This window comes from Cherax quadricarinatus, chromosome 23 (genome assembly GCF_038502225.1).
Source record: "Cherax quadricarinatus isolate ZL_2023a chromosome 23, ASM3850222v1, whole genome shotgun sequence".
In the NCBI taxonomy this organism is placed as follows: Eukaryota; Metazoa; Arthropoda; class Malacostraca; order Decapoda; family Parastacidae; genus Cherax; species Cherax quadricarinatus.
In genome coordinates this window covers 2,423,508-2,446,621 of record NC_091314.1, presented here as the reverse complement: position 1 = coordinate 2,446,621, position 23,114 = coordinate 2,423,508, and the positions used below count along the sequence as shown (strand labels likewise).

The following is a 23,114-nucleotide window of genomic DNA, read 5'->3' as shown; positions in this document are numbered from 1 at the left end:
GGAACATAACTGGAAGGGAGTCATCAGAGGGGGTCACAACTGGTAGGGAGTCATCAGAGGGGGTCATAACTGATAGGGAGTCATCAGAGGGGGTCACAACTGGTAGGGGGTCATCAGAGGGGGTCATAACTGGTAGGGAGTCATCAGAGGGGGTCATAACTGGTAGGGGGTCATCAGAGGGGGTCATAACTGGTAGGGAGTCATCAGAGGGGGTCATAACTGGTAGGGGGTCATCAGAGGGGGGTCATAACTGGTAGGGAGTCATCAGAGGGGGTCATAACTGGTAGGGAGTCATCAGAGGGGGGTCATAACTGGTAGGGAGTCATCAGAGGGGGTCATAACTGGTAGGGAGTCATCAGAGGGGGTCATAACTGGTAGGGAGTCATCAAAGGGGGTCATAACTGGTAGGGAGTCATCAGAGGGGGTCATAACTGGTAGGGAGTCATCAGAGGGGGTCATAACTGGTAGGGAGTCATCAGAGGGGGGTCATAACTGGTAGGGAGTCATCAGAGGGGGGTCATAACTGGTAGGTAGTCATCAGTGGGGGTCACAACTGGTAGGGAGTCATCAGAGGGGGTCATAACTGGTAGGGAGTCATCAGAGGGGGTCACAACTGGTAGGGAGTCATCAGAGGGGGGTCATAACTGGTAGGGAGTCATCAGAGGGGGGTCATAACTGGTAGGGAGTCATCAGAGAGGGGGTCACAACTGGTAGGGAGTCATCAGAGGGGGATCATAACTGGTAGGGAGTCATCAGAGGGGGTCACAACTGGTAGGGAGTCATCAGAGGGGGGTCACAACTGGTAGGGAGTCATCAGAGGGGGGTCATAACTGGTAGGGAGTCATCAGAGAGGGGGTCACAACTGGTAGGGAGTCATCAGAGGGGGGTCATAACTGGTAGGGAGTCATCAGAGGGGGTCACAACTGGTAGGGAGTCATCAGAGGGGGTCATAACTGGTAGGGAGTCATCAGAGGGGGTCATAACTGGTAGGGAGTCATCAGAGGGGGTCATAACTGGTAGGGAGTCATCAGAGGGGGTCATAACTGGTAGGGGGTCATCCGAGGGGGTCATAACTGGTAGGGAGTCATCAGAGGGGGTCATAACTGGTAGGGAGTCATCAGAGGGGGTCATAACTGGTAGGGGGTCATCAGAGGGGGTCATAACTGGTAGGGAGTCATCAGAGGGGGTCACAACTGGTAGGGAGTCATCAGAGGGGGTCCTAACTGGTAGGGAGTCATCAGAGGGGGTCACAACTGGTAGGGAGTCATCAGAGAGGGGGTCACAACTGGTAGGGAGTCATCAGAGGGGGTCATAACTGGTAGGGGGTCATCAGAGGGGGTCATAACTGGTAGGGGGTCATCAGAGATAATGAATCTTTATCGTTTTTAGTATATAAACTGCTTATAAGCAATTTATAATTGAAAGCGAAGTTATAATCTTAATTATCATTACCTGGAATACAAGAATAATTATTACCTGGAATACAAGAATAATTATTACCTGGAATACAAGAATAATTATTACCTGGAATACAAGAATAATTATTACCTGGAATACAAGAATAATTATTACCTGGAATACAAGAATAATTATTACCTGGAATACAAGAATAATTATTACCTGGAATACAAGAATAATTATTACCTGGAATACAAGAATAATTATTACCTGGAATACAAGAATAATTATTACCTGGAATACAAGAATAATTATTACCTGGAATACAAGAATAATTATTACCTGGAATACAAGAATAATTATTACCTGGAATACAAGAATAATTATTACCTGGAATACAAGAATAATTATTACCTGGAATACAAGAATAATTATTACCTGGAATACAAGAATAATTATTACCTGGAATACAAGAATAATTATTACCTGGAATACAAGAATAATTATTACCTGGAATACAAGAATAATTATTACCTGGAATACAAGAATAATTATTACCTGGAATACAAGAATAATTATTACCTGGAATACAAGAATAATTATTACCTGGAATACAAGAATAATTATTACCTGGAATACAAGAATAATTATTACCTGGAATACAAGAATAATTATTACCTGGAATACAAGAATAATTATTACCTGGAGCACGGCAATTATCACTACCTGGAGCACGGTAATTATCACTGTACTGTAGACAAGAGTGAAGAAAAGACGGATTTTCCATACTAGGCTTTTGTGGGAACAATGTTTCGCCCAGTCTGGAGCCTTATCAAGACTTGAATGAAGTTGTACACACAGAGAGAAAGGTAATCCCAATTACAACTTCACTGAAGTGCTTTCAGCTGCCTCTTCTTCACCCTTTTCTCTTTTCCTCCTCCTCTGCCTCTTCCTCTGCCTCTTCCTCCTCCTCTGCCTCTTCCTCTGCCTCTTCCTCCTCCTCTGCCTCTTCCTCTGCCTATTCCTCGTCCTCATCTCTCATATATAGCCTGAACTATCTCGTCTTTCACTTTGCTCACTCACCAGTGGACAGCTTTTGGGGACATAGACGCACTCCGTGATTACCTCATTAACGCACTGCCTTACAGGAGTTCCTTTGAGTAATCAAGTGGGAATTTGTGCGTCTTTAAAGTCGCTGTAATCAGCTCTGGGATGTTATTTAATGGGTCTTGTAAAATGGAGCAGCAGCTCGCCCCTCGAATGGGCTGTGTCCTCGGCAGGTTGTATACAAATTGTAAACAGAGTTCGAGCCGAAACCAACCGGCTAGTGAACCCGGGTTCATTATGTAAATCTTCCGTCCTTTGGGTAATACTGGGTTCCCCTTTTACGTTGTCCCTCCACCCCAAGGTTGTATATCTGTGTATATACATCGAGAGGTGTGTATGTCGCAGCGTATATACAACGAGAAATGTGTATGTCTCAGCATATACACACTAAGAGGTATGCATCTTTTCGTCTATGTACTGCGAGTTGTGCATTTCTCAATGTATATACATCGAGAGGTGTATCTTCTTAGTGCATATACACCAAGAAATGTGCACCTTAGTGGATATACAAAGAGAGTTTACCTTAAATACAATTTTAGGAATTAAGGAGCCCTTGACTGGTGATGAACAAGAGACTTGAATGATCTTCACGCAGTAGATTAGGCTTTGTCGAAGACGCCCAGGCTACAGCACCCAGGACGCCCAGGCTACAGCACCCAGGACGCCCAGGCTACAGCACCCAGGACGCCCAGCCTACAGCACCCAGGACGCCCAGGCTACAGCACCCAGGACGCCCAGGCTACAGCACCCAGGACGCCCAGCCTACAGCACCCAGGACGCCCAGGCTACAGCACCCAGGACGCCCAGGCTACAGCACCCAGGACGCCCAGGCTACAGCACCCAGGACGCCCAGGCTACAGCACCCAGGACGCCCAGGCTACAGCACCCAGGACGCCCAGGCTACAGCACCCAGGACGCCCAGGCTACAGCACCCAGGACGCCCAGGCTACAGCACCCAGGACGCCCAGGCTACAGCACCCAGGACGCCCAGGCTACAGCACCCAGGACGCCCAGCCTACAGCACCCAGGACGCCCAGCCTACAGCACCCAGGACGCCCAGCCTACAGCACCCAGGACGCCCAGGCTACAGCACCCAGGACGCCCAGGCTACAGCACCCAGGACGCCCAGGCTACACTACCCAGGACGCCCAACCTACAGCACCCAGGACGCCCAGGCTACAGCACCCAGGACGCCCAGGCTACAGCACCCAGGACGCCCAGGCTACAGCACCCAGGACGCCCAGGCTACACTACCCAGGACGCCCAGCCTACAGCACCCAGGACGCCCAGGCTACAGCACCCAGGACGCCCAGGCTACACTACCCAGGACGCCCAGGCTACACTACTCAGGACGCCCAGCCTACAGCACCCAGGACGCCCAGCCTACAGCACCCAGGACGCCCAGCCTACAGCACCCAGGACGCCCAGGCTACACTACCCAAGACGCCCAGGCTACACTACCCAGGACGCCCAACCTACAGCACCCAGGACGCCCAGCCTACAGCACCCAGGACGCCCAGGCTACACTACCCAGGACGCCCAGCCTACAGCACCCAGGACGCCCAGCCTACAACACCCAGGACGCCCAGGCTACACTACCCAGGACGCCCAGCCTACAGCACCCAGGACGCCCAGGCTACACTACCCAGGACTCCCAGCCTACAGCACCCAGGACGCCCAGCCTACAGCACCCAGGACGCCCAGCCTACAGCACCCAGGACGCCCAGCCTACTGCACCCAGGACGCCCAGCCTACAGCACCCAGGACGCCCAGCCTACACCCAGGACGCCCAGCCTACAGCACCCAGGACGCCCAGCCTACAGCACCCAGGACGCCCAGCCTACAGCACCCAGGACGCCCAGCCTACAGCACCCAGGACGCCCAGCCTACTGCACCCAGGACGCCCAGCCTACACCCAGGACGCCCAGCCTACAGCACCCAGGACGCCCAGGCTACAGCACCCAGGACGCCCAGGCTACAGCACCCAGGACGCCCAGGCTACACTACCCAGGACGCCCAACCTACAGCACCCAGGACGCCCAGGCTACAGCACCCAGGACGCCCAGGCTACAGCACCCAGGACGCCCAGGCTACAGCACCCAGGACGCCCAGGCTACAATACCCAGGACGCCCAGCCTACAGCACCCAGGACGCCCAGGCTACAGCACCCAGGACGCCCAGGCTACAGCACCCAGGACGCCCAGGCTACACTACTCAGGACGCCCAGCCTACAGCACCCAGGACGCCCAGCCTACAGCACCCAGGACGCCCAGCCTACAGCACCCAGGACGCCCAGGCTACACTACCCAGGACGCCCAACCTACAGCACCCAGGACGCCCAGCCTACAGCACCCAGGACGCCCAGACTACAGCACCCAGAACGCCCAGGCTACAGCACCCAGGACGCCCAGGCTACACTACCCAGGACGCCCAACCTACAGCACCCAGGACGCCCAGCCTACAGCACCCAGGACGCCCAGACTACAGCACCCAGGACGCCCAGGCTACAGCACCCAGGACGCCCAGGCTACAGCACCCAGGACGCCCAGGCTACAGCACCCAGGACGCCCAGCCTATAGCACCCAGGACGCCCAGCCTACAGCACCCAGGACGCCCAGCCTACAGCACCCAGGACGCCCAGCCTACAGCACCCAGGACGCCCAGGCTACAGCACCCAGGACGCCCAGGCTACAGCACCAAGGACACCCAGGCTACACAACCCAGGACGCCCAGCCTACAGCACCCAGGACGCCCAGGCTACAGCACCCAGGACGCCCAGGCTACAGCACCCAGGACGCCCAGGCTACAGCACCCAGGACGCCCAGGCTACAGCACCCAGGACGCCCAGGCTACACTACCCAGGACGCCCAGGCTACAGCACCCAGGACGCCCAGGCTACACTACCCAGGACGCCCAGCCTACAGCACCCAGGACGCCCAGCCTACAGCACCCAGGACGCCCAGGCTACACTACCCAGGACGCCCAGCCTACAGCACCCAGGACGCCCAGGCTACACTACCCAGGACGCCCAGCCTACAGCACCCAGGACGCCCAGCCTACAGCACCCAGGACGCCCAGCCTACAGCACCCAGGACGCCCAGCCTGCAGCACCCAGGACGCCCAGCCTACAGCACCCAGGACGCCCAGCCTACAGCACCCAGGACACCCAGCTTACACCCAGGACGCCCAGCCTACAGCACCCAGGACGCCCAGGCTACAGCACCCAGGACGCCCAGCCTACAGCACCCAGGACGCCCAGGCTACAGCACCCAGGACGCCCAGGCTACACTACCCAGGACGCCCAGCCTACAGCACCCAGGACGCCCAGCCTACAGCACCCAGGACGCCCAGGCTACACTACCCAGAACGCCCAGCCTACAGCACCCAGGACGCCCAGGCTACACTACCCAGGACGCCCAGCCTACAGCACCCAGGACGCCCAGCCTGCAGCACCCAGGACGCCCAGCCTACAGCACCCAGGACGCCCAGCCTACAGCACCCAGGACGCCCAGCTTACACCCAGGACGCCCAGCCTACAGCACCCAGGACGCCCAGGCTACAGCACCCAGGACGCCCAGGCTACAGCACCCAGGACGCCCAGGCTACAGCACCCAGGACGCCCAGGCTACAGCACCCAGGACGCCCAGGCTACAGCACCCAGGACGCCCAGCCTACAGCACCCAGGACGCCCAGCCTACAGCACCCAGGACGCCCAGCCTACAGCACCCAGGACGCCCAGCCTACAGCACCCAGGACGCCCAGGCTACAGCACCCAGGACGCCCAGGCTACAGCACCCAGGACGCCCAGGCTACACTACCCAGGACGCCCAGCCTACAGCACCCAGGACGCCCAGGCTACAGCACCCAGGACGCCCAGGCTACAGCACCCAGGACGCCCAGGCTACAGCACCCAGGACGCCCAGGCTACAGCACCCAGGACGCCCAGGCTACACTACCCAGGACGCCCAGCCTACAGCACCCAGGACGCCCAGGCTACAGCACCCAGGACGCCCAGGCTACACTACCCAGGACGCCCAGGCTACACTACTCAGGACGCCCAGCCTACAGCACCCAGGACGCCCAGCCTACAGCACCCAGGACGCCCAGCCTACAGCACCCAGGACGCCCAGGCTACACTACCCAGGACGCCCAGCCTACAGCACCCAGGACGCCCAGCCTACAGCACCCAGGACGCCCAGGCTACAGCACCCAGGACGCCCAGGCTACATTACCCAGGACGCCCAGCCTACAGCACCCATGACGCCCAGCCTACAGCACCCAGGACGCCCAGGCTACACTACCCAGGACGCCCAGCCTACAGCACCCAGGATGCCCAGGCTACACTACCCAGGACGCCCAGCCTACAGCACCCAGGACGCCCAGCCTACAGCACCCAGGACGCCCAAGCTACACTACCCAGGACGCCCAGCCTACAGCACCCAAGACGCCCAGGCTACACTACCCAGGACGCCCAGGCTACATTACCCAGGACGCCCAGCCTACAGCACCCAGGACGCCCAGGCTACACTACCCAGGATGCCCAGCCTACAGTATCCAGGACGCCCAGGCTACACTACCCAGGACGCCCGGGCTACACTACCCAGGACGTCCATGCTACACTACCCAGGACGCCCATGCTACACTACCTAGTACGCTCAGGCTACACTACCCAGGACGCCCAGGCTACACTACCCAGGACGCCCAGCCTACAGTGCCCAGGACGCCCAACCTACAGTACCCAGGACGCCCATGCTACACTACCTAGGACGCCCAGGCTACACTACCCAGGACGCCCAGGCTACACAACCCAGAACGACCAGCCTACAGTACCCAGGACGCCCATGCTACACTACCTAGGACGACCAGCCTACACTACCCAGGACGACCAGCCTACAGTACCCAGGACGACCAGCCTATAACCTAAGTAATATCTACCAGCAGATGGTCACACACACACACAGTTCCCACCTTGATTTGCCTCATCTGCAGACATCTTCAAGGCTCGTCCCACGTCCTCGGAGAGCCGGGAGTCAAAGAGGTTGTTAGAGGAGTCAAAGAGCTCAGACGGGTCGAGCTCTAGCACCGACTTGTCGATACGATCAGCGTCGTCCAGCAGATTATTGCTGTCCTCAGGAAGACTCACTCTGAGGAAGACACCAGCTGTTAGTGTGTAGACAAGACAAACGGTACCTACTGTGTGTGTACTTACCTAGTTGCGGTTGCAGGGGTCGATTCACAGCTCCTGGCCCCGCCTCTTCACTTGTAGCTACTAGGTCACTCTTCCTGCTCAATGAGCTTTATCATACCTCTTCTTAAAGCTATGTATCGATCCTGCTTCCACTACATCACTTCCAAGACTATTCCACTTCCTGACAACTCTGTGACTGTACTCACCTATTTGTACTCACCTATTTGTGGTTGCAGGGGTCGATTCATAGCTCCTGGCCCAGCCTCTTCGCTGATTGCTACTAGGTCCTCTCTCTCCCTGCCCCATGAGCTTTATCATACCTCGCCTTAAAACTATGTATGGTTCCCGCCTCCACTACGTCACTTTCTAGGCTATTCCACGGCCTGACTACTCTATGACTGAAGAAATACTTCCTAACATCCCTTTGATTCATCTGAGTCTTCAACTTCCAATTGTGACCTCTTGTGTCTGTGTCCCATCTCTGGAACATCCCGTCTTTGTCCGCCTTGTCTATTCTGCGCAGTATTTTATATGTCGTTATCATGTCTCCCCTGACCCTCCTGTCCTCCAGTGTCGTCAGGCCGATTTCCCTCAACCTTTCTTCGTAGGACAATCCCCGTAGCTCTGGGACTAGTCTCGTTGCAAACCTTTGCACTTTCTCTAATTTCTTGACGTGCTTGACTAGGTGTGGATTCCAAACTGGTGCTGCATACTCCGGTATGGGCCTGACGTAAATGGTATACAGAGTCTTGAACGTATCCTTACTGAGGTATCGGAACGATATCCGTAGGTTTGCCAGGCGCCCGTATGCTGCAGCAGTTATCTGATTGATGTGCACCTCAGGAGATATGCTCGGTGTTATACTCACCCCCAGATCTTTTTCCTTGAGTGAGGTTTGCAGTCTTTGGCCATCTAAACTATATTGTGTCTGCGGTCTTCTTTGCCCTTCCCCAATCTTCATGACTTTGCATTTGGCAGGGTTAAACTCAAGGAGCCAGTTGCTGGACCAGGCTTGTAGCCTGTCCAGGTCTCTTTGTAGTCCTGCCTGATCCTCATCCGATTTTATTCTTCTCATTAACTTCACATCATCTACAAACAACGACACTTCTGAGTCTATCCCTTCCGTTATGTCGTTCACATATACCAAGAACAGCACAGGTCCTAGGACTGACCCCTGTGGAACCCCGCTTGTCACAGGCGCCCACTCTGACACCTCGTCACGTACCATGACTCGTTGTTGCCTCCCTGTCAGGTATTCTCTGATCCATTGCAGTGCCTTTCCTATTATGTGTGCCTGATCCTCTAGCTTTTGCAGTAACCTCTTGTGAGGAACTGTGTCGAAGGCCTTCTTGCAGCCCAAAAAAATGCAGTCGATCCACCCCTCCCTCTCTTGTCTTACTTCTGTCACCTTGTCGTAAAACTCCAGTAGGTTTGTGACTCAGGATTTTCCTTCCCTGAAACCGTGCTGGTTGTCAATTATACACTTGTTTCTTTCCAGGTGCTCCACCACTCTACTCCTGATGATCTTCTCCATGACCTTGCATACTATACACGTTAGTGATACAGGTCTGTAGTTTAGTGCCTCATGTCTGTCTCCCTTTTTGAAAATTGGGACTGCATTTGCCATCTTCCATACCTCAGGGAGTTGCCCAATTTCAATTGATGTGTTGATCTTTGTTAATGGCTCACACAGTATCTCTGTTCCCTCTTTAAGGACCCACGGAGAGATGTCGTCTGGTCCCACCGCCTTTGAGGTGTCAAGTTCGCATAGCAGCTTCTTCACCTCCTCCTTGGTTATATGTACCTCATCCAGCACTTGCTGGTGTACCCCCCTGTTCTGATTTCCTGGAGTCCTACTGGTTTCCACTGTAAATACTTCTTTAAATCTTGTGTTGAGCTCCTGACATACCTCCCGGTCGTTTCTTGTGAACTTCCCATCACCCTTCCTCAGTCTGATTACCTGGTCCTTGACTGTTGTTTTCCTCCTGATGTGGCTGTACAACAGCTTCGGGTCAGACTTGACTTTTGATGCTATGTCATTTTCATATTGTCGCTGAGCCTCCCTTCTTATTTGTGCATATTCGTTTCTGGCTCTTAGGCTAATCTCTTTATTTTCCTGAGTTCTCTGTCTTCTGTACCTTTACCATTCTCTAGTACACCTAGTTTTTGCCTCCCTACACCTTTGGGTGAACCAAGGACTCGTTCTGTTCTTCCCATTATTTCTGTTTCCCTTGGAAACAAACCTCTCCTCTGCCTCCTTGCATTTTGTTGCCACATAATCCATCATTTCTTGTATTGGTTTTCCTGTCAGTTCCCTCTCCCTCTGAATGTCTTGCAGGAAGTGCCTCATGCCTGAGTAGTTCCCCCTTTTGTAGTTTGGTTTTTCCCAACCTATTCCTGCTACTCTCTCCACTTGGAGCTCAACTATGTAGTCGAAGCACAGAACCACATGATCACTAGCTCTCAGGGGCCTTCCATGCATGATACCCTCGATGTCCGAACTACTCATGGTGAATACAAGGTCCAACCTTGCTGGTTCATCCTCTCCTCTCTCTCTGGTAGTGTCTCTAACATGTTGATGCATGAGGTTCTCCAGTACAACATCCATCATCTTGGCTCTCCATGTTTCGGGACCCCCATGGGGCTCCAGGTTTTCCCAGTCAATCTCCTTGTGATTGAAATCACCCATAACTAGTATGTGTGTGTGTGTGTGTGTGTGTGTGTGTGTATGTGTGTGTGTGTGTGTGTGTGTGTGTGTGTGTGTGTGTGTGTGTGTGTGTGTGTGTGTGTGTGTGAGAGAGAGTGTGTACTCACCTAGTTGAGGTTGCGGGGGTCGAGTCCGAGCTCCTGGCCCCCGCCTCTTCACTGATCGCTACTAGGTCACTCTCCCTGAGCCGTGAGCTTTATCATACCTCTGCTTAAAGCTATGTATGGATCCTGCCTCCACTACATCGCTTCCCAAACTATTCCACTTACTGACTACTCTGTGGCTGAAGAAATACTTCCTAACATCCCTGTGATTCATCTGCGTCTTCAACTTCCAACTGTGTCCCCTTGTTACTGTGTCCAATCTCTGGAACATCCTGTCTTTGTCCACCTTGTCAATTCCTCTCAGTATTTTGTATGTCGTTATCATGTCCCCCCTATCTCTCCTGTCCTCCAGTGTCGTCAGGTTGATTTCCCTTAACCTCTCCTCGTAGGACATACCTCTTAGCTCTGGGACTAGTCTTGTTGCAAACCTTTGCACTTTCTCTAGTTTCTTTACGTGCTTGGCTAGGTGTGGGTTCCAAACTGGTGCCGCATACTCCAATATGGGCCTAACGTACACGGTGTACAGGGTCCTGAATGATTCCTTATTAAGATGTCGGAATGCTGTTCTGAGGTTTGCTAGGCGCCCATATGCTGCAGCAGTTATTTGGTTGATGTGCGCTTCAGGAGATGTGCCTGGTGTTATACTCACCCCAAGATCTTTTTCCTTGAGTGAGGTTTGTAGTCTCTGGCCCCCTAAACTGTACTCCGTCTGCTGTCTTCTTTGCCCTTCCCCAATCTTCATGACTTTGCACTTGGTGGGATTGAACTCCAGGAGCCAATTGCTGGACCAGGTCTGCAGCCTGTTCAGATCCCTATGTAGTTCTGCCTGGTCTTCGATCGAGTGAATTCTTCTCATCAACTTCACGTCATCTGCAAACAGGGACACCTCAGAGTCTATTCCTTCCGTCATGTCGTTCACAAATACCAGAAACAGCACTGGTCCTAGGACTGACCCCTGTGGGACCCCGCTGGTCACAGGTGCCCACTCTGACACCTCGCCACGTACCATGACTCGCTGCTGTCTTCCTGACAAGTATTCCCTGATCCATTGTAGTGCCTTCCCTGTTATCCCTGTTTGGTTCTCCAGTTTTTGCACCAATCTCTTGTGTGGAACTGTCAAACGCCTTCTTGCAGTCCAAGAATATGCAATCCACCCAACCCTCTCTCTCTTGTCTTACTGCTGTCACCATGTCATAGAACTCCAGTAGGTTTGTGACACAGGATTTCCCGTCCCTGAAACCATGTTGGCTGCTGTTGATGAGATCGTTCCTTTCTAGGTGTTCCACCACTCTTCTGATAATCTTCTCCATGATTTTGCATACTATACATGTCAGTGACACTGGTCTGTAGTTTAATGCTTCATGTCTGTCTCCTTTTTTAAAGATTGGGACTACATTTGCTGTCTTCCATGCCTCAGGCAATCTCCCTGTTTCGATAGATGTATTGAATATTGTTGTTAGGGGTACACATAGCGCCTCTGCTCCCTCTCTCAATACCCATGGGGAGATGTTATCTGGCCCCATTGCCTTTGAGGTATCTAGCTCACTCAGAAGCCTCTTCACTTCTTCCTCGGTTGTGTGCACTGTGTCCAGCACATGGTGGTGTGCCCCACCTCTCCGTCTTTCTGGAGCCCCTTCTGTCTCCTCTGTGAACACTTCTTTGAATCTCTTGTTGAGTTCCTCACATACTTCTTGGTCATTTCTTGTTGTCTCTCCTCCTTCCTTCCTTAGCCTGATTACCTGGTCCTTGACGGTTGTTTTCCTCCTGATGTGGCTGTACAACAGTTTCGGGTCAGATTTGGCTTTCGCTGCTATGTCATTTTCATATTGTCTTAGGGCCTCCCTTCTTATCTATGTATATTCGTTTCTGGCTCTACGACTGCTCTCCTTATTCTCCTGGTCCTTTGCCTTCTATATTTCTTCCATTCCCTAGCACACTTGGTTTTTGCCTCCCTGCACCTTTGGGTAAACCATGGGCTCATCCTGGCTTTTTCATTATTCCTGTTACCCTTGGGTACAAACCTCTCCTCAGCCTCCTTGCATTTTGTTGCTACATATTCCATCATCTCATTAACTGGCTTCCCTGCCAGTTCTCTGTCCCACTGAACCCCGTTCAGGAAGTTCCTCATTCCTGTGTAGTCGCCTTTCTTGTAGTTTGGCTTCATTCATCCTGGCCTTCCTGCTTCTCCCTCCACTTGTAGCTCTACTGTGTATCCGAAGCTTAAAACCACATGGTCACTGGCCCCAAGGGGTCTTTCATATGTGATGTCCTCGATATCTGCACTACTCAAGGTGAATACTAAGTCCAGCCTTGCTGGCTCATCCTCTCCTCTCTCTCTTGTAGTGTCCCTTACGTGTTGGTACATGAAGTTTTCCAGTGCCACCTCCATCATCTTAGCCCTCCATGTATCATGGCCCCCATGTGGCTCCAAGTTCTCCCAATCGATCTCCTTGTGGAAAAGTCACCCATGATCAGGAGCTTTGTGTGTGTGTGTGTGTGTGTGTGTGTGTGTGTGTGTGTGTGTGTGTGTGTGTGTGTGTGTGTGTGTGTGTGTGTGTATGTGTGTTTATCGTAAAAACTAATAAAATAATTACCATCTGCTCTTCATTCACTAATATTTGTAATCATGTGGAATTGTTAATTATTTCTCGTTAAAAAAATAATTCTTTCATCCTCTTATAGGCACAACAGTGCCTATAACACAGGTGCCACTGTGTCGGGGGGAACGATATAATAAATCACAGATAAATGGAACAATGTAATCCAGTGGTCAAAATCCCAAACAGTTAACACTGAAACACAGATTAAAATGTGTTATTAATGTGAAAAAATTTAAATTGTCGTCTATTATTATTATTATTATTATTATTATTATTATTATTATTATTATTATTATTATTATTATTATTTCGCGTGATCTATTTCATTATATCTATTTCAACTCTTGCAGTGATAGACAAGACTAATCTCCACAGAAAAAAGGCCCAGAGTCATTAACATATATTTCTCTGCTGTCATTTCATTCCAAACCAAAATTCAGACTTGTACTGTCAGCCTTTTTTTATTACAGCAGCTAAAGAATAGCTGGTTTAATTTTTAAGCTTTCAGCTTGTCAGCTTTGTGTTACGTTTAAACGCTTCAGTTAGAGATGTCAAGTTTGTCCCACACAGAGTGGATGCTAGTGAGTGAGGCTGGTGCTGATCTCTCTCTCTCTCTCTCTCACTCTCTCTCTCTCACTCTCTCTCTCTCTCTCTCTCTCTCTCTCTCTCTCTCTCTCTCTCTCTCTCTCTCTCTCTCTCTCTCTCTCTCTCTCTCTCTCTCTCTCTCTCTCTCCCTCTCTCTCTCTCCATAACAGACAATTAAATAACAAACTGCCACAGCCACAACAGTCACCACAACAGCCAGTGAATGTCACAACAACCTCACAAGCCCAGCTGGACTACATCACAACAGAGACAGCCAAAACAACAACCACAGACAGCCACAACCACAGCCACAGACAGTCACAACAACAGCCACAGACAGCTACAACAACAGCCACAGACAGTCAACAACAACAGCCACAGTCACAGACACCCACAACAACATCCAGAGACAATCACAACATCAGCAACAACAACAACAGCCACAGACAGTCACAACAACAGCCACAGACATCCACAATAACAACAGCCTCAGACAGTCACAGCAACAATAGCCTCAGACAGCCACAACAGCACCCACAGATAGCCACAACAACATCCACAGATAGCCACAATCATAGCAACAGGCAGCCACAGACAGCCACAATAACCAAAAATAACAACAACCATAGCAACAGACAGCCACAACAACATCCACAGAGAGCCCCAACCATAGCCACAGACAGCCACAACCATAGAAACAGACAGCCACAACCATAGCCACAGACAGCCACAACCATGGCCACAGACAGCCACAACCATAGCCACAAACAGCCACAACCATAGCCACAGACAGCCACAACAACAACAACAGCCACAGATAGCCAAAACAACAACATTCACAGACAGCCACAACCACAGTCACAGACAGCCAAAACAACAACATCCACAGACAGCCACAACCACAGCCACAGACAGCCACAACCATAGCCACAGACATCCACAACAACAGTCACAGACAGCCACAACAACATCCGCAGACAGCCACAACCACAGCCACAGACAGCCACAACAACATCCACAGGCAGCCACAACAGCCACAACAACAGCCACAGACAGCCACAACGACAACAGCCACAGACAGCCACAACAACAACAGCCACAGACAGCGACAACAACAACAGTCACAGACAGCCACAACAACAACAGCCACAGACAGCCACAACGGAAACAGCCACTCCCATAACCACAGATAGCCACAACAACATCCACAGACAGCCACAACAGCCACAACAACAGCCACAGACAGCCACAACGACAACAGCCGCAGACAGCCACAACAACAACAGCCACAGACAGCCACAACAACAGCAACAGCCACAGACAGCCACAACAACAACAGCCACAGACAACCACAACAACAACAACGACAGCCACAACAACATCAACAGTTACAGACAGCCACAACAACAACAGCCACAGGCAGCCACAGCAACATCTAGAGACAATCACATCAACAACAGCCACAACAATAGCCACAGACAGCTACAATAACAGCCACAGACAGTTACGACAACAGTCACAGACAACCGCAACAACAGTCACAGACAGCCACAACAACAGCCACAGACAGCCACAACAACAACAGCCACAGACAGCCACAACAACAACAGCCACAGACAGTCACAACGGAAACAGCCACTCCCATAGCCACAGATAGCCACAACAACATCCACAGACAGCCACAACAACAACAGCCACAGACAGCCACAACGGAAACAGCCACTACCATAGCCACAGATAGCCACAACAACATCCACAGGCAGCCACAACAACAGCCACAGACAGCCACAACGACAGCCACAGACAGCCACAACAACAACAGCCACAGACAGCCACAACAACAACAACAGCCACAGACAGCCACAAAAACAACAGCCACAGACAACCACAACAACAACAACGACAGACAGCCACAACATCCACAGACAGCCACAACAACATCAGCAGTTACAGACAGCCACAACAACAACAGCCACAGACAGTCACAGACAGCCACAGCAACATCTAGAGACAATCACAACATCAACAACAGCCACAGACAGCTACAACAACAGCCACAGACAGTTACAACAACAGTCACAGACAACCGCAACAACAACAGTCACAGACAACCACAACAACAGCCACAGACAGCCACAACAACAACAGTCACAGACAGCCACAATAACTCCAGGTAGGTAAACAACATCCACAAACAGCCACAAAAACAACAGTCACTGACAGCCACAACAACAACAATAGCAACAGACAGCCACAACAACAACAATAGCAACAGACAGCCACAACAACAATAGCGACAGACAGCCACAACAACAACAACAGTCAGAAACTCCCTACTCCTTAAAAGTCTCCTGTTCTCTGCCTTCCATATATTTCCAGTCTTTCTAATCTCAATAATTCTCTCTTTTCCTTAGACATCAAGCTTTCTTTTCGCCTTGGCAGTACCCTAGTTCGTACCTCTACTCCTGCTATAGATGCCCCTGGTGTTTACTCTGTTTCATGCTCCTCTTGTCCACTTCAATACCTTGGAGAAACTGGCCGCTCTCTTTCCGACAGACTCACAGAACAGCCACATTCAGTTACAGCCACGATTAATGTCTCAGTTACAACCAGCTACTACCAGTTGGCGTAACGTATTACTATACCTTCACACACACACACACACACACACACACACACACACACACACACACACACACACTCACGTAACGTATTACCGTACCGCTGGGGTTGGATTTGAGTGGGACTTGCACGTGAGTTGTAGGGGTTGTCAAAGCATGTTCCTTGGGTAACATTAAAAATGGGCTGGGCAAATGCTTGTGTAAATTGGATTTGGGTGCAAGACCTGCCTAGTATGAGCCAATAGGCTTACTGCAGTGTCCCTCCATTCTTATGCTCTTACGAATGGGTCAGCGCCCCCCGCAGGCCGGTACCAGACCAGGCCTCCAGGTAGCTGCCCTGACCGACTCGGCTGCTGGTGGCAAAGCGGTCCAAATTCTACCCTCGCGGCAAGGCTATTATAATGGAGACATCAGCGCTGCGTGGAGCGGGAGATGGTAAGTCATCTGAATGGTAGTTAGTGTTAATTAACAGAGGCTGCTAGCACAGAGGAAAAGTCGCTAATTGATTCCCCTTTGTCGACTTGCAGAGTAGATGTTGCTTACGTTTTGCCCTTCTAGGTGAGGTCCTTGCCGCCAGAGCACTGATGTTTCCACAAACACACACACACACACACACTCTCACACACACACTCTCACACACACACTCACACACACACACACACACACACACACACACACACACACACACACACACACATGCAGATGGAATAACAAACAAGTATGAGGAGTGGCACGAAAGAATCAAAGAGACATCCCCAGACATAATAGCACTCACAGAAACAAAACTCACCAGAATAATAACAGATTCAATCTTTCCATCCGGATATCAAATCTTCAGGAAAGACAGAGGAAGGAGAGGGGGAGGAGGAGTTGCACTGCTCATTAAAAACCAGTGGGGTTTTGAGAAAATGGAAGGAATGGATGACATGGGCGAAAGGGACTACTTAGTAGGAACAATCCAGTCTGAGGGACATAAGGTGATAATTGCAGTAATGTACAACCCACCACAGAACTGCAGGAGGCCAAGAGAAGAATACGATGAGAGCAACAGAGCAATGATCAACACACTAGCCGAGGTGGCCAGGAGAGCACACATGGGGGGAGCAAAGTTACTAGTTATGGGTGATTTCAATCACAAGGAGATTGACTGGGAAAACCTGGAGCCCCATGGGGGTCCCGAAACATGGAGAGCCAAGATGATGGATGTGGTACTGGAGAACCTCATGCATCAACATGTTAGAGACACTACCAGAGAGAGAGGAGAGGATGAACCAGCAAGGTTGGACCTTGTATTCACCATGAGTAGTTCGGACATCGAGGGTATCATGTATGAAAGGCCCCTGGGAGCTAGTGATCATGTGGTTCTGTGCTTCGACTACATAGTTGAGCTCCAAGTGGAGAGAGTAGCAGGAATAGGCTGGGAAAAACCAAACTACAAAAGGGGGAACTACTCAGGCATGAGGAACTTCCTTCAAGACATTCAGTGGGAGAGGGAACTGACAGGAAAACCAGTACAAGAAATGATGGACTATGTAGCAACAAAATGCAAGGAGGCAGAGGAGAGGTTTGTTCCCAAGGGAAACAGAAATAATGGGAAGAACAGAACGAGTCCTTGGTTCACCCAAAGGTGTAGGGAGGCAAAAACTAGGTGTACTAGAGAATGGAAAAGGTACAGAAGACAGAGAACTCAGGAAAATAAAGAAATCAGCCGAAGAGCCAGAAACGAATATGCACAGATAAGAAGGGAGGCTCAGAGACAATATGAAAATGACATAGCATCAAAAGTAAAGACTGACCCGAAGCTGTTGTACAGCCACATCAGGAGGAAAACAACAGTCAAGGACCAGGTAATCAGACTGAGGAAGGGTGATGGGGAATTCACAAGAAACGACCGAGAGGTATGTCAGGAGCTCAACACAAGATTTAAAGAGGTATTTACAGTGGAAACCAGTAGGACTCCAAGAAATCAGAACAGGGGGGCACACCAGCAAGTGCTGGATGAGGTACATATAACCAAGGAGGAGGTGAAGAAGCTGCTATGCGAACTTGACACCTCAAAGGCGGTGGGACCAGTCAACATCTCTCCATGGGTCCTTAAAGAGGGAGCAGAGATATTGTGTGAGCCATTAACAAAGATCTTCAACACATCATTTGAAACTGGGCAACTCCCTGAGGTATGGAAAATGGCAAATGTAGTCCCAATTTTTAAAAAGGGAGACAGACATGAGGCACTAAACTACAGACCTGTATCTCTAACGTGTATAGTATGCAAGGTCATGGAGAAGATCATCAGGAGGAGAGTGGTGGGGCACCTGGAAAGAAACAAGTGTATAATTGACAACCAGCACGGTTTCAGGGAAGGAAAATCCTGTGTCTCAAACCTACTAGAGTTTTATGACAAGGTGACAGAAGTAAGACAAGAGAGAGAGGGGTGGATCGACTGCGTATTTTTGGACTGCAAGAAGGCTTTCGACACAGTTCCTCACAAGAGGTTACTGCAAAAGCTAGAGGACAAGGCACACATAACAGGAAAGGCACTGCAATGGATCAGAGAATATCTGACAGGGAGGAAACGAGTCATGGTACGCGACGAGGTGTCAGAGTGGGCGCCTGTGACAAGCGGGGTTCCACAGGGGTCAGTCCTAGGACCTGTGCTGTTCTTGGTATACGTGAACGACATAACGGAAGGGATAGACTCAGAAGTGTCCTTGTTTGCAGACGATGTGAAGTTAATGAGAAGAATCGAATCGGACGAGGATCAGGCAGGACTACAAAGAGATCTGGACAGGCTACAAGCCTGGTCCAGCAACTGGCTCCTTGAATTTAACCCTGCCAAATGCAAAGTCATGAAGATTGGGGAAGGGCAAAGAAGACCGCAGACACAATATAGTTTAGATGGCCAAAGACTGCAAACCTCACTCAAGGAAAAAGATCTGGGGGTGAGTATAACACCGAGCATATCTCCTGAGGCGCACATCAATCAGATAACTGCTGCAGCATACGGGCGCCTGGCAAACCTACGGATAGCGTTCCGATACCTCAGTAAGGATTCGTTTAAGACTCTGTACACCATCTACGTCAGGCCCATACTGGAGTATGCAGCACCAGTTTGGAATCCACACCTAGTCAAGCACGTCAAGAAATTAGAGAAAGTGCAAAGGTTTGCAACAAGACTAGTCCCAGAGCTACGGGGATTGTCCTATGAAGAAAGGTTGAGGGAAATCGGCCTGACGACACTGGAGGCCAGGAGGGTCAGGGGAGACATGATAACGACATATAAAATACTGCGCAGAATAGACGAGGTGGACAAAGACGGGATGTTCCAGAGATGGGACACAGACACAAGAGGTCACAATTGGAAGTTGAAGACTCAGATGAATCAAAGGGATGTTAGGAAGTATTTCTTCAGTCATAGAGTAGTCAGGCCATGGAATAGCCTAGAAAGTGATGTGGTGGAGGCAGGAACCATACATAGTTTTAAGGCGAGGTATGATAGAGCTCATGGGGCAGGGAGAGAGAGGACCTAGTAGCAATCAGCGAAGAGGCGGGGCCAGGAGCTGTGACTCGACCCCTGCAACCACAAATAGGTGAGTACAAATAGGTGAGTACACACACACACACACACACACACATTACCATGACCACACTTTAATTAGCCGGGTCGGTAGGGGCAGCCAAAGTGATGGTAGCAACGAGGGTGGAAGAACTCTATATAGAGTAACGTGGGCGCCATCATTAACAGTTAGAGGGAGTGGGGGTGGATTTACAGAGGGTGGAGGTGCAGTTACAGGGGGTGGAGGTGGAATTCCAGGGAGTTGATGTGGAGTTACAGGGGGTGGAGGTGGAGTTACAGGGGGTGGAGGTGGAGTTACAGGGGGTGGAGGTGGAGTTACAGGGGGTGGAGGTGGAGTTACAGAGGGTGGAGGTGGAGATACAGGGGGTGGATGTGGAGTTACAGAGGGTGGAGGTGGAGTTACAGAGGGTGGAAGTGGAGTTACAGGGGATGGAGGTGAAGTTACAGGAGGTGGAGGTGGAGGTGGATTTGCAAGGGGTGGAGGTGGAGTTACAGAGGGTGGAGGTGGAGTTACAGGAGGTGGAGGTGGAGTTACAGGAGGTGGAGGTGGAGTTACAGGGGGTGGAGGTGGAGTTACCGGGGGTGGAGGTGGAGTTACAGGAGGTGGAGTTACAGGGGGTGGAGGTGGAGTTACAGGAGGTGGAGTTACAGGGGGTGGAGGTGGAGTTACAGGGGGTGGAGGTGGAGTTACAGGGGGTGGAGGTGGAGTTACAGGAGGTGGAGGTGGAGTTACAGGAGGTGGAGGTGGAGTTACAGGGGGTGGAGGTGGAGTTACAGAGGGTGGAGGTGGAGTTACAGGGGGTAGAGGTGGAGTTACAGGAGGTGGAGGTAGAGTTGCAGGGGGTGGAGGTGGAGTTACAGGAGGTGGAGGTGGAGTTACAGGAGGTGGAGGTGGAGTTACAGGGGGTGGAGGTGGAGTTACAGAGGGTGGAGGTGGAGTTATAGAGGGTGGAGGTGGAGTTACAGAGGGTGGAGGTGGAGTTACAGAGGGTGGAGGTGGAGTTACAGGGGGTGGAGGTGGAGTTACAGAGGTGGAGGTGGAGTTACAGAGGGTGGAGGTGGAGTTACAGAGGGTGGAGGTGGAGTTACAGGGGGTGGAGGTGAAGTTACAGGAGGTGGAGGTGGAGTTACAGGGGGTGGAGGTGGAATTACAGGGGGTGGAGGTGGAGTTACAGGGGGTGGAGGTGGAGTTACAGGGGGTGGAGGTGGAGTTACAGGGGGTGGATGTGGAGTTACAGGGGGTGGAGGTGGAGTTACAGGGGGTGGAGGTGGAGTTACAGAGGGTGGAGGTGGAGTTACAGGGGGTGGAGGTGGAGTTACAGGGGGTGGAGGTGGAGTTACAGAGAGTGGAGGTGGAGTTACAGGGGGCGGAGGTGGAGTTACAGGGGTGGAGGTGGAGTTACAGGGGGTGGAGGTGGAGTTACAGAGGGTGGAGGTGCAGTTACAGGGGGTGGAGGTGGAGTTACAGGGGGTGGAGGTGGAGTTACAGAGGGTGGAGGTGGAGTTACAGGGGGTGGAGGTGGAGTTACAGGGGGTGGAGGTAGAGTTACAGGGGGTGGAGGTGGAGTTACAGGGGGTGGAGGTGGAGTTTCAGGGGGTGGAGGTGGAGTTACAGTGGGTGGAGGTGGAGTTACAGGGGTGGAGGTGGAGTTACAGGGGGTGGAGGTGGAGTTACAGGGGTTGGAGGTGGAGTTACAGAGGGTGGAGGTGGAGTTACAGGGGGTGGAGGTGGAGTTACAGGGGGTGGAGGTGGAGTTACAGGAGGTGGAGGTGGAGTTACAGGGGGTGGAGGTGGAGTTACAGAGGGTGGAGGTGGAGTTACAGGGGGTGGAGGTGGAGTTACAGGGGGTGGAGGTGGAGTTACAGGGGGTGGAGGTGGAGTTACAGGGAGTGGAGGTGGAGTTACAGGGGGTGGAGGTGGAGTTACAGGGGGTGGAGGTGGAGTTACAGGAGGTGGAGGTGGAGTTACAGGGGGTGGAGGTGGAGTTACAGGAGGTGGAGTTACAGGGGGTGGAGTTACAGGGCGTGGAGGTGGAGTTACCGGGGGTGGAGGTGGAGTTACAGTGGGTGGAGGTGGAGTTACAGGGGGTGGAGGTGGAGTTACAGGGGGTGGAGGTGGAGTTACAGGGGGTGGAGGTGGAGTTACAGGGGTTGGAGGTGGAGTTACAGGGGGTGGAGGTGGAGTTACAGAGGGTGGAGGTGGAGTTACAGGGGGTGGAGGTGGAGTTACAGGGGGTGGAGGTGGAGTTACAGGGGGTGGAGGTGGAGTTACAGAGGGTGGAGGTGGAGTTACAGGGGTGGAACTGGAGTTACAGAGGGTGGAGGTGGAGTTACAGGGGGTGGAGCTGGAGTTACAGGGGGTGGAGGTGGAGTTACAGCGGGTGGAGGTGGAGTTACAGGGGGTGGAGGTGGAGTTACAGGGGGTGGAGGTGGAGTTACAGAGGGTGGAGGTGGAGTTACAGGGGGTGGAGGTGAAGTTACAGGGGGTGGAGGTGGAGTTACAGGGGGGGGAGGTGGTGTTACAGGGGTGGAACTGGAGTTACAGAGGGTGGAGGTGGAGTTACAGGGGGTGGAGGTGGAGTTACAGGGGGTGGAGGTGGAGTTACAGTGGGTGGAGGTGGAGTTACAGGGGATGGAGGTGGAGTTACAGGGGGTGGAGGTGGAGTTACAGGGGGTGGAGGTTGAGTTACAGGGGGTGGAGGTGGAGTTACAGGGGGTGGAGGTGGAGTTACAGGGGGTGGAGGTGGAGTTACAGGGGGTGGAGGTGGAGTTACAGGGGGTGGAGGTGGAGTTATAGAGGGTGGAGGTGGAGTTACAGGGGGTGGAGGTGGAGTTACAGGGGGTGGAGGTGGAGTTACAGGGGGTGGAGGTGAAGTTACAGGGGGTGGAGGTGGAGTTACAGGGGGTGGAGGTGGAGTTACAGGGGGTGGAGGTGGAGTTACAGGGGGTGGAGGTGGAGTTACAGGGGGTGGAGGTGGAGTTACAGGGGGTGGAGGTGGAGTTACAGGGGGTGGAGGTGGAGTTACAGGGGGTGGAGGTGGAGTTACAGGGGGTGGAGGTGGAGTTACAGGGAGTGGAAGTGGAGTTACAAGGGGTGGAGGTGGAGGTTCTTCCATTATGAAGAAAGTATACAACACAAACAACGATAAACAAGTAAAATAACGTGAAATACAAAATCTAAAAATAAGAAGGAGATAAAGAAGAAAGTAACAGAAGTAAATATAGGCAAG

The 23,114-nt window shown here is 52.0% G+C and overlaps 1 protein-coding gene across 1 annotated transcript in view; it reads right to left on the bottom strand.

Moving 5' to 3' along the window:
- The window catches only part of LOC128685813 (uncharacterized), a 154,819-nt gene that overhangs the window by 25,055 nt on the left and 106,650 nt on the right, over positions 1-23,114 (bottom strand). The window contains exon 8 of the mRNA XM_070087773.1: positions 7,474-7,649. Within this exon, the coding sequence (XP_069943874.1) occupies positions 7,474-7,649 (176 nt within the window). The remainder of the gene's footprint in view (positions 1-7,473; positions 7,650-23,114) is intronic.